At 41.1% G+C, this 17438-nt stretch overlaps 1 protein-coding gene across 4 annotated transcripts in view; it reads right to left on the bottom strand.

Annotated features, from left to right (window-relative positions):
• GDAP2 (ganglioside induced differentiation associated protein 2) overlaps positions 1 to 17438 on the bottom strand; it is a 179616-nt gene that overhangs the window by 118834 nt on the left and 43344 nt on the right. For all 4 annotated transcript variants that reach the window (XR_008629100.1, XM_055129915.1, XM_055129916.1 and 1 more), the window contains exons 9-12: positions 12233 to 12309; positions 11115 to 11191; positions 7715 to 7854; positions 6772 to 6826 (exon numbers count right to left, since the gene is read on the bottom strand). Coding sequence is in view for 3 of the 4 variants with exons in the window: in XM_055129915.1 (XP_054985890.1) it covers positions 6772 to 6826; positions 7715 to 7854; positions 11115 to 11191; positions 12233 to 12309 (349 nt within the window). In the remaining variant the exon portion in view is untranslated. The remainder of the gene's footprint in view (positions 1 to 6771; positions 6827 to 7714; positions 7855 to 11114; positions 11192 to 12232; positions 12310 to 17438) is intronic.

The raw sequence follows: 17438 nt of genomic DNA on the forward strand, positions 1-17438 counted from the left end.
TCCCATAGTACAAAATTTATTTGGAGGGAGGAGGTGTTAGGGAAGTACTTGGCACCTTGCTAGCATAAAGTCAGCTTCAAAACTCCCAAACCAGTATTTTTTAAACATTTAATCCTAATACCAAGGTGACACCAATTTCTGCAAACCAGTTTAGTGAAAATTTCAGATTAGGAGTTCTTTAAACAGCTAGAGATAGTTGACAGAACAGTAAAGAACTATGGAAGCACCTGATGATTTGAAAGATTTTAGAAAGAGCTTGAGAAAGCAAGACTGTAGGATCAGAACAGAGAGGAAACTCAAAGTATGTCAGCAGATATATTTGTGCAAGAAATTAACCACCAACTGGCTAATCTGTGCTTTAAGCATTATGCGGTGGCTGTATGTGATATACAGTAATAACTGATTCATCCTCGAAAGTGAGCACAGATTCAATTAAATGTGCTAGACTGTAAGAATAACTAGAGCAAAATGTATTGAATGCAATGAACAGCCCAGAAAATAAGAGATGATTCTCTATGCAAGGAGGGGCTATTTGGAAAAAAGTTGTAAAGGTCCAGGGGACTGGGGGATTTTGATGTCAATGACCCTTAGACTGGAACCTTTTTTATTTTTTTATTTTGGGTCACACCCAGCAATGCTCAGGGGTTACTCCTGGCTCTGCGCTCAGGAATTACTCCTGGTGGTGCTGGGGGGACCACATGGGATGCTGGGGATGGAAGCCGGGTTGGCCACGTGCAAGGCAAATGCCCTACCGGAACCTTTATACATGCTGCCTTTTCCTTGATTCAGATCAGATTTTATTTCACCAAGGAAGCTCCCTTTGATCCCTTTCCACTTGAAGCTGGAAGAGGAACTTCCTTTACATATTCCAGCAGAGCAGTGTCTGCTCACCTCGCTTCATTCTCTAACAGACTATCAGCTCGCTAGTGCGGGGATTAGCTAACTCAGTACCGAGCTCAAAGTCTAATTAATGCCTGACACAGAAAGTACAGCTTTCAATATGTACTGAAAGGCTTAACAGGTGGGGAAGAAAAAGGAGTTTTCGAATTTATTTTTGGTGAAACAAAAAGGTTTTTACTGAAACTTATTTAGAAAGATAGGAGGGGAAAGATGGGGAGAAATGCGGGTTCAAGACAAAACACAGATTTTTCCAGGGTGGAAATAAGCAAGCAAAGAAACAGAGAAAAATAAGCAAAATACATACTCAAGGGAAAACACACATATAAAGAGCAAGTCTTTTTTTTTCCTTTGGCTGAGGGGGCACAGGGTGGGGCTGGGGGAGTGGCTGGGCCACACTTAGAGTCGTCTGGCTTACTCCTGGCTCTGTGCTCAGAAAACACTACTGGTGGGCTCAAGGGACCACCTGAGTGTCAGAGTGCCAAGTGCCTTGCCTGCTGTACTCTCTCTCCCGCCAAACTTACTACTTCTAATGCCCCTTTCAATACTGTTGTGGGATCCTTGAATATGTCATACCATACTGACACAGTGAATAGTGACCATATCAAAGAGAGAGTTTGGTGGGAAAAGAATAGAAAAAATTATTTCTTCATTGCATTTCTTTCCATTACTTTTGTAATTTACATCCTCCAAGAGTCAGAGGAGAAAATATTCAAAGCAGACAGAAATGGAAACCGAGTTAAAAGTTTTCTATACAGGGACAACATCTTTTATGCTTTAGTTTTTACATAATTTGTTTTAATTTTCAGTTATTTATAACAAGTCACAAACATCATTTAGGTAAAATTGTATCACCTAGAATCTGTAATTTGAAACAAGAGAAAATTTAAAACTCTGAAAATGAACACAGGCGCGCGCGCACACACACACACACACACACACACTAATTTAGTTTCTGTGAATCAGAAAGTTATTCATGGTTGGGCTTCAGGCATACAATGTTCTAGCACTAATCCTTCCACCAGTGACCCCATTTCCCCTCTCAGCCCCCAGTCTGTCTCTCTGACACACACATTACTAACAGGGCCTCACGCTTAACACTTTGCCACCTTTCAACATCCTCCTCCCCCCTCCTCTGCCACTGTCATGGGTTGTTGGTGTTCTAGTCCCTGTTCTATCCCCACAATGGTCCCAAGCTTTCTGATACTGTGAATGTCAGAGATTCTTTCGTCCAATTACTCGCTACTGCAAAGCCTAGAAAAATAGAACTGCAAACTATAAACTAGAAAAAGCTTGGTCACATAGCATGGGCACTCACGTAATTCACTATAGCCAGAAACAAAGTCCACTTAGTTTGCCTCTGGTTAGTAACTTCAAAAAGTAAAGCAGTAGTGATTTATATAAGCTGTCAATTTATAATCACTTGGTTAGCATGGCCTGCAAAAGATCTGAGTATGGAAATCAGAACAATATGATTTTATTGTTTTATTACCCCGTAAGCTCATCTCATGATTTCATGGTGACAAAGATCCTATTTTTGGTTTTGATTTAGTACAAAAGAATGGTAAGTTTTATTTTATCACATGCCTTTTATTCATTCAATCACTCTTCCAGAACAAAACTGTTAGGAAGTCAGGTGATGCTTTCCCTTTCCACAGCTGTGCTTCACCTCTGCCTGCCCTAGCACCGTCTTGGAGCTGAAAAAACTTCCAGTTGACGGCCAGGCTACCGGTGCTAATACCAAAATATTGGGTCCCATCCATCCACGTATGTAGCAGGAAAGACCACTACGTGTTCACTCTGGAGTTCCAGATGAGGGAACTATTAGCTCTGACTTTAGGACCTAAGTACGGTGAGGGAGGGGTGGAGGGAAGACTTTCACCAAAACATTTTAAAATTTATTTTGAAATAGTTATTTTCACTAAAATACTTAATATTTACATACATATCAATTAAACTAAATCTTTAAATTAATTCTCACCAAATTTTTTTAAAAATTTATTTATTATTACCAAGTGGTGCTCAGGAGATCCAGGACATCCAAGTGGTGGTTCCTGACCGACCAGACCATCAGTTTAGTGCATGGGTCCATGTATGAGACGCTGCCTAGGTCCTGCCACGTGGGGGATAATCTAATCGTCAGCAGCGTGGGGGCTCAGGGCTGCACCTGACAATGCCTGGGGAACCTCAGTCAGCACCACACCAAACAGTTCAATGTTTGCTTAAATTTTCTGACATAAAATTTACTTTTGATGACCTGCCCAGAGTTTAAGCATACTTTTGCAATTTATTCAAATTCATGCACATGCATCAGAAAACTCCCACTGAAATAAAGATTTTTATTCCACCAGAAAGTTTGTTCATGCTTGTTTTTCCTCTTTCCAGAGGCAAAATGATTTTTTTCCTTTCTTCCATGGATTAGCTCTTGCTTACTGCAGAATCTCGTGTCAATGGAATCATATAGCATGACTTACATGGAAGGTCTATTTTACCCAACAGACTGTTTCTAAGATTCTTTTATGCTATGTACACTACAACGTTCTCTTTTAGCATCAAATAATATTCCATTACAAGAATATTCCAGAGCTTAATTATTCATGATTCTACTGGTGGACATCTGGGCAGTCTCCAGTTCTGCTGCAGTGACTAGAGCTTCTACGAATACCATGCCAGAGGCTTTTTATGTGTGGAGGTTTTCCGGTCATTTGAGTGAAATGTCTAGCAGAGGAATTGCTGGGTTTAGAAGAAGAAATTGTCACAACTGTTTTCAAAGCCATCATGCAAATTCCTATTACTACTTAGCACATACAATTTCAGTTGTTCCAAGGCAGAGCTGCAGACCAATGGAACAGGGTAGAATATCCTTACACAAACCTTCAAATATATGATCATCTAATCTTTGATAAAGGAGCAAGAAATGTGAAGTGGAGCAACAGAGTCTCTTTAACAAATGGTGCTGGCAAAACTGGACAGCTACATGCGAAAAAAGGGGCTCAGACCTCTACATAACACCATGCACAAAAGTCAGATCAAAATGGATTAAAGACCTCAACATCAGACCAGAATCCATCAGGTACATTGAAGACAAAGTTGGCAAAACCCTCCATGACATTGAAGCTAAGGGTATCTTTAAAGGTGACACTCCACTGACCAGGCCAGTGGAAACAGATAAACAAATGGGACTATCTTAAACTTAAAAGCTTCTGCCCCTCAAAAGATACAGTGACCAGAATACAAAGACAATCTGCAGAATGGGAAAGGATATTCACCCAATACCCTTCTGATAAGGGGTTAATATCAAGGGTATACAAGGCACTGGTTGAACTCCACAAAAAGAAAACATCCAACCCCATCAGAAAATGGGGCAATGAAATGAACAGAAACTTTCTCAAAGAAGAAATCTGAATGGCCAAAAGGCACATAAAAAAATGCTCTTCATCACTAATCATCAGGGAGATGCCGCTCAAAACAATGAGATATCATCTCATACCACAGAGACTGGCCCATATCCAAAAGAACAAAAGCAACTGGTGTTGGCCTGGATGCGGGGAGAAAGGGACTCTCCTTCACTGCTGGTGGGAATGCTGACTGGTCCAACCCTTTCGGAAGACAGTATGGACGATTCTCAAAAAATTAGAAATTGAGCTCCCATTTTGACCGAGCAATACCACTTCTGGGAATATATCCTGGAGATGCAAAAAGTACAGTAGAAATGATATCTGTACTTGTATGTTCATTGCAGCACTGTTTACAATAGCCAGAATCTGGAAAAAACCCGAGAACAGATGACTGGTTAAAGAAACTTTAGTACATCTATACAATGGAACACTATGCAGCTGTTAGAAGAGATGAAGTCATGACATTTGCATATAGGTGGATCAACATGGAAAGTATCATGTTAAGTGAAATGAGTCAGAAAGAGAGGGACAGACATAGAAAAATTGCACTCATTTGTGGAATATGAAGTAACAAAACGGCAGAATAACACCCAAGAATAGTAGAGATAATTACCAGGAGGATTACTCCACATCTTAGAAGCTAACCTCAAATGCTAAGGGAAAAGGCAGCTCAGATAGAGAAGGGATCACCAAGTAAAGGGTGCTAGGAGGGTCCACTCAAGATGGGAGATGTGGTCTGAAAGTAGACTATAGACCAAACAGGATGGCCACTTAATACCTCTACTGCAAACCACAACACGCAAAAGGAGAGAGAGAGAGAGAGCAAAGGGGAATGCCCTGCCACAGAGATGGGGTGGGGTGGAGGGGATAGGGTGGGGGTGGTAGGAGGGATGCTGGGATCATTGGTGGTGGAGAATGGGCACTGGTGGAGGGATGGGTTCTCGACTATTGTATGACTGAAACACAAGCATGAAAGTTTGAAAGTCTGTAATTGTACCTCACAGTGATTCACTAATAAAGAATTTAAAAAAAAAAAAAGGATTTCAGTTGTTCCACATAACTGGAAATATTTGGCAAATTCTTAGGAAGCATTCAAGTCATCACTCCAGGGCCCAGAAACTGCAGAGTGAGTGTCCTGTAGTAGAGGGAAGATGTGTCCCTGAAGAGGACAGGAGTCAGTGATAAGAATAAATCTGCCAGTGAGTAAGTGGGAATAAGGACACGGGGCACTTTCACTGATGTTGCCCAAATTCCCAGTAAAGGACAAAGCAAAGCTATGTTATGGAGTGAGGAGGTGCGGCTGGGCCAAGCCTTCAATGCCTGAAGGATGAAGCAGACCCTGGCCGAGACACAGCCAACTTCCACGAGGGAAGCTGAGTCACCAGACTCTGGCTCTAGGATTTCCCCACCAGTGCTCAGGACCCAGGTACAGGAGGGAAGAAGGCAGAACAATGGGTTATTTCCAAATTAGATTGTGATCAAAAGCATGCTGAACAAGGAAGAGGTTATGATTTCAGCCAGTGACAGCTTAAGTGACGAAACAAGAGTTTGAGGCTGTGCAAAGAAAATAAATAAAAACAACAAGCTAAGATTTTCTGGAAAATTTTTAAAAAGATGTTTTGATGAGGCTAAGATGTAGAATTAGATACTACTGTAAGAGAAAATTGTAAGACAGTAAATTTTATTCCTTATAGATCTTAGATTAAACAATAAGGGTGAGGGAGGAAGCCCAATGATAGAGCTTGTGTGTTGCCCTGTGAGGTCCTGGATGTAATCTTCAGCACAACACACACACACACACACACACACACACACACACACACACACACACACACACACTTTCACACATACACATAACACACACATGCAATTAGAAAGAAAAATATAACAATTATAGGAGTATCTACTAGTCACAGTACTGGAGGAAAAGGCTTTTCTTGGCTTTATTTTTGGTCCACACTCAACTTCTCTCAGTGCTTACTCTTGGTTCTGTGCTCAGAGATCACTCCTGGTAGTGCTCAGGGGACCAAATGGAGTGCTGGAGATTGAACCTGGTTAGCAGCATGCAAACCAAGTGTCCTATCTGCTATACTATCTGGCCACACACACAGAAAGTTTGTTTAGTTTTAAAAAATAAAACAATTGCTGAGCTGAGGAAATTAGTAGTAAGTAGAGGGAGAAAAATGTTCTATAGCAACAGAATGAGCAAAGATGAACAGAGAATGAAGACTCATGGGCTGAGAGTAAATGGCTTCTGAGGGTTGCCTAGAATTACAAAGAGACAAAGGCCCTAAAAAGACCCTAGAGTCATAAAGAGCCAAAACAGAAGGACCAGACTTAAGACCACTTAGAGGAAAAGGCATGTAAGAAAATTAGTAGCCACAATGGTGACTGTAAAATAAGATGCTGAAATCTACCTTGCTGGTATGCGGTGGATTTAAATTCATGAGTTTGCTAAAAACAAAATATACTATACCTTTGAGCGAAATGTCGGATGAACAAAATAAACAGCCTTCAAGTTCCTCTTGTACCTGATTCAAAACCAAAACAGGATCCGTGTTAGTCATGTTTGAAACCAGTCAACCTTTAGGACAATTCATCTGTTGCTTGAGTGTGAATTATATACACATGTGAAATAAGATTTCTCAAACATCTCTTGATTACACTGTGAATTTTAGGTGAAATTTCAAGAACAAGTGGGAGAACATTTCAGTATCTAACCTATCCCTTTTACAGGAGAGTATTTCTCTTGGTTGTGAAAGAGCCACTTTCACAAGAGGAAGAGCAAAGTCAAGTATTTAACAAACACTGTGTTATAGTTTTGTTTAGTTTTGTGTTTGTATCTGAGCCACGCCTGGCTGTGCTCAGCACTTCTTCCTGGCTCTGTGCACAGGAATCATTCCTGGCAGGCCTGTAGGCCCACGCAGGTTGGGCAAGCACCTTACCCACTGTGCTATCACTCCAGGCCTTGTAAACCATTTTTAAGTATGGCATTTTTAAGTATAGGATCTCTGGGATTAATAAACTGATACTCCACTGGCACAAATAAAATGTTAGAAATACATTACGATAAATTTAACACAACATATAAACAGAAGACGGCATTTTTGGTTATTTTCTATGCAAAGACTGGTAATGACCCCAAATCCTTCTCAAAGCATTTAAAAGGAGAGTTTATACATGATTTTTAAAATAAAAGTCAAGGTAAAGGAGTTTAAGAAAAAATTGATCAGAATATCTAGTGCTCATGTTGGCAGCACAAATACTAAAATGGGAACAATAATCTGAATATCTATTCCACATACAAAAAAAAACCTGTTCTATAAAATATCCTTTCACAAAATATACAGTACTGCTTTCGATTGCTCAAGAGGGAAGATGCTATTTTCTGCTCTTGACAAGTTGCAAAAAGGACTAACTTGACATCAACAACGTCGTAGAGTTTCTTCAGGAACTCGGAGTCCAGGTGATTGTACTCGCTGGTCAGTGTGTGGAAATAGACTAACACATATTCCTTCACAGCAATGTGGTCCATGACATGAATGAAATATAAAAGTGCCTGGGGGGACAGAGAAACCAGCATGAGGACACTTCCCAGGAACCTTCCCAGAGCCGAGAGCAAAGAGGGAAACAGCCTGGAGAGCAATCTGACGTAGGCCCTGTGCAGGGTGGGCGAATCTCTCAGACACTCGTTCTCTTTTTTGTTATTATTGTCTGATTCAGGGCCACACCCAGCAGTGCTCAGGGGCTACCCCTGGCTCTGTGTTCAGATTCCACTCCCTGGCAGGGCTCAGGGGACTATATGTGGTGTTGGGGATAGATCCAAGTTAGGCTGTTAGCAAGGCAAGTGCCCAACCTGCTGTACTATCACTCCGGCCCCTCAGTTCTTTTTTATTTATTTTTGCTTTTTGGGTCACACCCGGCCATGCACAGGGGTTACTCCTGGCTCATGCACTCAGGAATTACTCCTGGCGGTGCTCAGAGGACCATATGGGATGCTGGGAATTGAACCCAGGTCGGCTGTGTGCAAGGCAAACGCCCTCACCGCTGTGCTATCGCTCCGGCCCCTCAGTTCTCAGTTCTCTTTCAAAAGAAGAAAGTGATCACATAGTCCCCAGTGGAAGGACATCTTGAGACATCATAAACAGATGTACGGACTTGAAGGGGTTGGGGGGGGGGGCGGAAACGCCAGAGCTCGAGTCAAGGTGGACACTGTCGAGATCAGTCAAACAGCACAAAACCACGACCCCAGTACAACCGCCAACTGCAATGCCCTGGGAAAACCCATGTGAAAACAAAGCTGGCAGGACTCCGAAAGGTAACAGGAAAGGAGACAAGCCGGAGTCGCCCCGCTCTGAGATAACGACATCAGAGTCGGAAATAAAACTCCAAGACTTTCAACCACTCTTAAAATTCCTTCCTTCCCAGTCCTAACTGAGGCAGGGAGTCGCATGTATCCAAAAATAAATGTTTAAAAGACATTACCAATGATTAATCTCTCTCACCAATGACTGGAGCGATAGCACAGCGTGTAGGGCACTTGCCTTGCAGGAGGCTGACCTGGGTTCGATTCCTCCGTCCCTCTCAGAGAGCCAGGCAAGCTACGAGAGTATCCCACCCGCACGGCAGAGCCTGGCAAGCTACCCATGGCATATTCGATATGCCAAAAACAGTAACAAGTCTCACAATGGAGACGTTACTGGTGCCCAACAGAGCAAATCGATGAACAATGACGACAGCGCTACAGTGCTACCAATGGTTAATTTCTATGTCACATGTCCAAAATACATTGTTACAAGACATTACCAATTCTCTCTTTCTCTGTAACCAATGATTAATCTCTCTCCCCCCCCTTTCTCTCCCCCCTCTCCCTCTCTTCCTCCGTCCCTCCCTCCATCTCTCTCTCTCCCTCTCTGTGTTTTGGGTCACATCTGGCTGTGCTCTGGTCTTATTCCTGACTGCACTCAGGAGCTGCTCAGGGTGTCTTGGAGATCAAATCTGGGTTGGCCACAGGTCAGCGCCCCCCCACTCTACTATCACTTCAGTCCCCAGGTTTAATCTCTTAATGCTGATCTGAGTGAGGAAAAGCTTTAGCCAGCACATTTCCAGAGCTCAGACAGAGTCAGATTTAAGAAGTCCCAGAAGGGCTGGAAAAATACTCTCTCCGTAACACAGAGACATCATCTAGGCAGGGCCAGTGTCCCACCTGCTGTCTATCTATCACTAGTGAGAACGAGAAAACCAAAAGGCAACATTGAAGAACTATCAATCAGTTATTTCCGATTCCCTCTAGGGAAGTCCCTGGCATTAAATTAACATGGATTAGGATTAAATAACCACTGAATAGAGAAGAGCAGTTGGAAAAAAAAAAAAAAAACAGCACGTCTCTTTCCAACAACTCCCTAGGAGGAACTCCCAAGAATGTTCAAGAAGAAAGAGCAGGAATATCCAGGCCCACAATGCAGTACACTCCTGAATCAAATGCATGGCTCTGCTTTTATTTGCATCAATTTCATTATTAACGCAAAAAAATGTCATACAGATGATTAAGTATATAATGAGCACCAAAAAAGAAAAACCCTAATTACGATACAATTTCTATCAGTTGAGTCTTTCCTCTGTTCTTGCCTTTTTGTTATCTTTTCTGTTCTTATCAAACTGTTACTACTCTTCCTGTGCACCCTTCAGAGTACAATTAAGATCCTTCAAACTCTCCCTTTGTGGATACACCATAATCTCAGGTTAAGAATTTAAATCACTAACAATTTTGGATTAACACAACAGGTCTGGTTAACATGACTGACCAAAAGTCTAAGGATCTACCTGAAAACAATTATCTGCTTGCACAACTGTGTTTTAGTGTTTTCTGTTTTTAGGCTTATAGGTCACACCCAGCAATACTGAGAGGTTACTCCTGGCTGTGTGACAGGAATCACTTCTGGAGAGCTCGGATCATATGGGATGTTGGGGGAGCGAACCTGGGTTGGCTGCAGGCAAGGCAAAAGCCCTAGAGTACTATCACTCCAGCCGTGCCCAACAGTACTTTATTTAAAATCATGTATGGTCTTTATACTTTAAATCTTTTTTTACATGGCTAAGAATGCTTATTAAAATGATTCTTTCTCCTTGCAGTTAGTTTCTAATGAATTTTGTTCTAGGAAGATCTACATGTTCATTCTCAATTATCCTTTGCAGCTTTGGGGCAAAAGCTACTTCATATTTATGACTTTTTCCTTAGTAAAACTTCTCAAGAATGAAATTTCTGGGTCAATGAGTGCGATTACACTGATAGTTTGTTTATCCTTGATAACTATGGCTATTCAAAAGTTCTGGCAAATTTTGAAGGCAAAAATGTTATTTTAATTCACTTTTCTTTGACTATAAGCAAGTTGAACATTTTATTACTTTTATTTTCCAATTATGCCATCTTGGGTTAACTACTTACTTCTCTGGTTTTTCCTTTCACATTGATGCTGAAAGTGAATTTTTCAGTTTTTAAGACTTAACAGAGCTGGCTAGCCAAGTTTTACACTGAGTGGATCCAAACAAAAACCTGCCAGTTACCATCATACCTCAAACACAGACGCTCCATGTGAGAGATCACATTTGGGTGTTCCACTATTTTGTTTCTCCCTCAGAGTGGAACCGAATCCCTAACTTACTGACCAATACTTGTTGACCCACGGGCTCACCTGCCACTGCCACTCCATCAGATACTCAGTTCCATTCCACTTCATAACTTAAGCCCAATTCTCAGTTCATATTCCACTGACTTTTAAAGTTAGCCTTATTTGGGAAACGGCGCCAATTCCTGCTTACCTTGTCCATGTCTATCAATGTTACAGGAATGTTTCTTCCAACAACCACCATCACTGTGCGGCCACAGTTATCAACACCTAGAAAAAGGAAATACAATTAGCACCCAGAAATGACCTCAAGATTATATCTGTCCTGGGTTTTGACATATTTTCCCTTCAAACTTCACCTTTAGCTTTCTTTTACTTATGGAAAAACCTTATTTTTTAAGCTTCACAAGGATTTTAATGTTTTCTTAAAGTATTTTAATCTGGGATAGCCAAAGGTAAGCTTTTGAAGTAAAGATTTTTTTTTTCAGAAATAGCTTTGTATTTAAACCAAATTCCAATTTTTATTCCATTTTGATATAAAATTTGGAATTGGGTTTAAACCCGCTTAAGTGGGTTTAAACAGACAATCTAGAAAAAAAAATAGAATTCAAAATAGAAATCAGTCTTGCCTATGAGTAAATTTAACTGAATATAAAATCTATAACCGAATTATAACTTAGATATATTTGAATATAATCTAAGAACCTGGCATAATATATACTTAAGTAAGATCCGAATTTGTGAGCAAACATATGGTACTTTTAAAGGCAAAAAAAGTGTTTGTGTGTGGTATTATGTGTTTTTTGCTGGGAACTCTGTGTGTGGTATAGTATGGGATGGGATACATGGGTGCATGTGTCTGTGTCTGTGTGTGTGTTGCTGGGAACTAAACCCAAGGATTCATACATGCAAAGGAAAAAGGACAGTACAAAAAAATGAAATTGGGGGGCTGGAGCGATAGCATAGCAGGTAGGGCGTTTGCGCGCGGCTGACCCGGGTTCGAATCCCAGCATCCCATATGGTCCCCTGAGCACCGCCAGGGGTGATTCCGGAGTGCATGAGCCAGGAGTAACCCCTGTGCATCGCCAGGTGTGACCCAAAAAGAAAAAAAAAATGAAATTGGTCAATGCAAAGTTACAAGTTGTTAATTTTATATGCTGCACTGTTATTTTAAATATTGGATAGGCAAAAACTATTTTTATTACTAACAAAAGCTTTTTTATGATAATATGGACAAATTCAAGGAAAAATAAAGTCTCCCCAAACTGGTTAGTAGATAGGGTTCTTAACTAACAAAAAAAATTTAGTTACCTGTTTGGTATAAGGCTTTTAGAGAAGCAATGTCAGACAGATCCTCCGACCGGGCTTGACATAACCAGCGATTATAACTAGAGAAATAAAGAACATACATAACTCTTATAATAAACCCCTGTAAATTAAATTTACAAATGGACCTGATTTTATCTTTTACTATCCCCTAGGAACTGCTTTTTTACTATAATAAGAAGCTAAGGTCATTTCATTATGCACAGTCTCCACTACATATTACTGACTGATATAAATGCCGTTACTAATAAAGGAAGGTGTTCATATTACATGCTTTAATAATTCTTTGTAATCAAATGAAGGCATTTGAGGGCCAAAAAATGACTGAGATACAAGTAATCAAATTAATAATGCTTTAAGATACAAATATTTTCCTTTATTGAAAAAAAGAAACAGTCTAAGTAGTAACAGGCCTACAAAACAGATGTTCACACCTTCAAAATCTTACTGGGCAATTACTGAAGGATCAGCATTGAGAATACTAGAGTCAGTAGTGGCTGCTACTCGCAAAGAGTTTTCCTTTCAGGAGAAAAACAATCAAGTGCGGTGCATGCTATGTGGTACCAGGAAGGAATAAGGAAACGGCCTGGGAAGTTCAGGCATTTTGATGACTAATTCATTAAACTGAGCGTTCTGATACCCCATATGCCAGGCAGAGGTTTGCAGTCTGGGTTTATTTAAGAAGTTGCTCACCTGAATGATACGATAAAGATTTTAGAAAGGGAAAATGACCAACAGGAGACAGCTTAGAATCACCTGCCAATCACTGGCAGTCAAGTGTGAAGTTTCACTCAGATTCTGAGATTTCTGGGGAGGTCGGTATTTGTTTCTGTTCCACACCACTTTCTTAAATTGTAATTACCAATTATTAGATTGTGAATAAAAGCTTTCAGGGAACCTAACTATATAAAAAGCAATGCTGAACCATCAAGGCCACATAAGGCAATACCACATACATAACTGTAGCACTGTCGTTTTGTTGTTCATCGATTTGCTTGAGTGGGCACCAGTAACGTCTCCAATGTGAGACTTGTTATTACTGTTTTTGGCATATCGAATATGTCACAGGTAGCTTGCCAGGCTCTGCCGTGCGGGAGGGATACTCTTCGGTAGCTTGCTGGGCTCTCCAAGAGGGTCGGAAGAATCGAAACTGCAGGTCGGCCGCGTGCAAGGAAAATGCCCTATCCGCTGTGCTATCGCTCCAGTCTAACATACATAACATTATAGAAAATGTAGAAGACTTGGGTTCTAATCTTACCCCCTTCTGGGCAAAGTTAATAGTTTTCCCAGGTCTATGGAACTCATTTTCCTAATCTACAAGGTGGTACCTAGACAGAACCCTGATTTTCTGTGTTCTACGTTCTTTCTCTATAAAGGAACGTCACATACAACTAAGGATACTTAATAGGAAATCTACCATATATAAATCAAATAAAAAATACCAGCCCACTGTTATTGTAGTATCGTAGTATCATTTTTGCCTGTGAAAAACATACCAGACAGTACAAGTCTGTATGCTTTAAACTTGGGAACATCCACCCATGCAAACGGAGAGGTCAAAGACAACAGACTTTAAATAGGTTTTGATTTGCAAGTCAAGATCTGCATTTATTTTATGCATTTATTTTCTCCCTCTCTGTATGCACTTTTTTTGGAGGGGGAGGGGCGGGAGCACTCCCACTGGTGCTCTGGGACCAGGTAGTGCCAGGGAAGGCCTCAGTACTTCTTCACAAAAACCAAGTGCTCCAGCCCTTTGACCTACCTCCCCGACCCACTACTTCCAAGGCTACTGACACTACCCCGAACTGTGCTCTTATCTACATTTTTACAATGAGTTATCTGACTTCTGAGGGACAATAGAAAGATCTATTTAAATGACTTTTTGCAGGGCTGGAGGTGAGGGAGAAAGGGGAGCAGTGCTCAGGAGGCCCAGGGCACCTGGAGACGGTTCTCAGTAGAGCAGGTCACTGGCTCCATGCAAGGGCCAAGGATGTGACACTGTTCGGGCCCTGCCGCACTGGGCCACCCAGGCCACCGCAGCACTGCCAGGGCCTCTCAGGACACGCGTGTCCCAGAAACGGGAACTCTACCATAATGGAGAAAAGTGCCAGGAGGCATGTCTTCAGGGCTGAGCCCAGCCATGCTCGGGGAGGGATCATGAAGTGCCAGGAACAGAGCCGGGTTCAGCATGCACCCTACCAATGGGACTGTCTCCCATGGATCTTTAATGCCACATAAGCACCAGAGATCCCAGCACAACACATATATAGGAATCCAATAAATACCTGCTAATTTCTATATTTATGTATTCACTTTCATTTTTCAGCTTTAGTGCATAAATACATTGTCTGTATCAGACAATTTGCTTTGTTTAGAGAAAGAGTAAAATAATCTTCCACAAAGTACTCTGGGATCTGAGAATAAACAGTCCCTGGCCTTCAGTAGTTTATAAAGTTACATACTGTAAAGAAAGGCAACTTTGGTAATAAGTTAGAATGACACTGAAAATCCAACCTATGCTAAGATACAGCAAGTGTCAAAGCTGTGACCTTTTGCTTTGTAACTGAAGAGCTGGAGGTTTTCAACCATTACTAACTACAGACCTAATTCCAAAGAAAGAAAACAATAAAAAAGGAAAAATTTGCTCAACTGGATCAACAGAAACCAGAATAAATATATGTAAATATGCCTGATTTAAGAAAGAGTAAGAGAAATAAAATTTTAAAATCACAACACATAATCTTAAACACTTAACACATGGCAGAGCACCACTCCGGTATACCATTTTTTTAAAATAATTTTACAACTTTTAGGCCTTAGGAACTCTTTTTGTTGTTCTAGGCCATAACAGATGGCCCTTAGGGGTACCCCAGGCTCTACACTAACGGATCATGCACCGGGGGGAATCAGGGAACCATATGGGATGCCAGGGATTGAGCCTGGGTCAGTAATGTGGGAAGCAAGTGCCCTACCTGCTGGAGAATCTCTCTGGGCCCAGGTCTTTTTGTTTTTAAAAACTGTGGATCCCGAAATAACTTGTTTTTGCTAGTTAGACCTATCAATATTTACTATCTTATTAGAAATATATTTAAAAAACAATAAAAGCCTATAATCTGAGCTAATCTTTTATGAAACAAAAATCCTTGTTTAGGGAAAAGACTTAAGTTCTTTTACATTTTTGTAAATCTAATTCCTACTTGATTCTCATATCTGCTCTACATTTAATTTGCTGCGATAATGGGCCTCATGCATGAAGGTACCGGCAGAGGAACCTAGGTGTATGTAATCCCATCAATGGCCAACATCCAGAGAGACTTAAAAGCAAGCTCTCAGAAAAGAGTGATGCAAGCGCGGCCACGCAATATCTTTAGCGTGCTTCTCCCTTTGGGAGAAACTGGCAGCCTTCTGCCCACATGGGACAGCCTTGCAAGCTTCCCATGGTGTATTCATATGCAAAATCCAGTAACAAGTTGGATCTCATTCCCGTGACCCTAAAGAGACCCCAGTGCAACATCATTGGGAGGGCCAAGTCCAGATGGACTTCTAGGATCTCAGGGAAAGGACGAAATGAGATGTTACTGGGCCCACCCGAAAAATCGGTGATTAACGGGCTATCGCGATTGTGATTCTGTTACATAGATATGACAAGATAAAACAACCTAATCTACAATCAGCACAGACAGACATAAGGTGCACAGAAGGAAACTTCAAAGGTCCTTGACTTCAGAGGTAGCTTATCAGGCATCTAAGTAGTTCCCCAGTAGATACCAAGTTTATGCATGTTGGCTCAGGATTTGGAGCCATAGTCTATGCCTCTTCACCAATCTTAACTATATGTGACTGGATGTCACCATTCAATGCACCTCTGATATCTGAAGGCAGTGTGCTTCACACATGAATTCTAAAAGAGAGAGACTACCTTACTCATCTCTGAATATTTCAGCATCCAGATTAGTAACTTGGATGTATAAATATTCCAAGTTTTCTGGGTTGAATGGGAACTGAGACTGTGTAACACATTTAAATCTCCAGGCTAAGGCCCTCTATCAGGAAGTGGATATGAGGTTTGATATTTACATGCTGTACTCATGTCTCTTTCTGGAAACTACCCCTCTGCTGGGAACACAGTTTCAGAAACGGTGGTTCTGAGAGTACAGATTCATTCTGAATGTGTACTTTGTCAAAGTAACATCTCCATTGTGAGACTTGTCACTGTTGTTGGCATATCAAATATGCCACAAACTGTAACAAGTCTCACAACGGAGATGTTACTGGTGCCCAGTCAAGCAAATCGATGAACAACAGGACTGCAGTGCTATAGTGCACTGCTACTTTGTTAAAAACAAAGATATGCATGAATAAACCAGTCCCCACACACATTTAAATTACAAAGAATAATATTCACAGAGAAATTTAAAGGTGTATATATCAGAGGGGGGGAGGGAAAGAAGGTAGGGGGGACAGAGAGAGAGAGAAAGAGGAGAGAAAGTGGGGAGAGAAAGAGAGGGGAGAGAAAGAGAAAAAGAGAGAGAGAATACAATCTAATGGGCTTGAAAAAGCTCATAATGCAGCTTTTTAAGTGCAAACTAGACGCATGGGTTTCCCAGTCCCTCTGAAGTTGGACAGTGAAAGCCAACTGAAGACGCTGTGGCAGAGAAGGAGGATAAGCCCTGGAAGCTGCTTTGAAGGCTCCTCTTCAACTAGCTGGAACTCTGGCCAGTCACTATAGGTAATCGACTGATCCTCAGTAAAAGGATCAGAGAGGATCAGTGACTCAGGCACAAAAGACTCTAAGAACCCCAAAGGATCTGCCAAGGAACTCCTAGAAACAATAAACTTGTATAGTAAAGTTGCAGGCTATAAAATCAATACCCAAAGGTCCATGGCTTTCCTATACGCAAATAATGAGAAGAAAATGACATGAAAAAAGCAATCCCATTAACAATCATGCCTCAGAAAATCAAGTACCTTGGAATCAGCTTAACTAAGGAGGTAAAGGACTTGTACAAAGAAAACTACAAAATGCTACTCCACGAAATAAAAGAAGACATGAAGAAATGGAAAGACATCCCCTGCTCATGGATTGGGAGAATGAACAATGAAAAAATGGCAATATTCCCCAAAGCATTGTACACATTCAATGTGATCCCTATAAGGATACACATGACATTCTTCAAAGAAATGGAGCGAA

Source organism: Sorex araneus, chromosome 3 (genome assembly GCF_027595985.1).
Source record: "Sorex araneus isolate mSorAra2 chromosome 3, mSorAra2.pri, whole genome shotgun sequence".
Classification (NCBI taxonomy): Eukaryota; Metazoa; Chordata; class Mammalia; order Eulipotyphla; family Soricidae; genus Sorex; species Sorex araneus.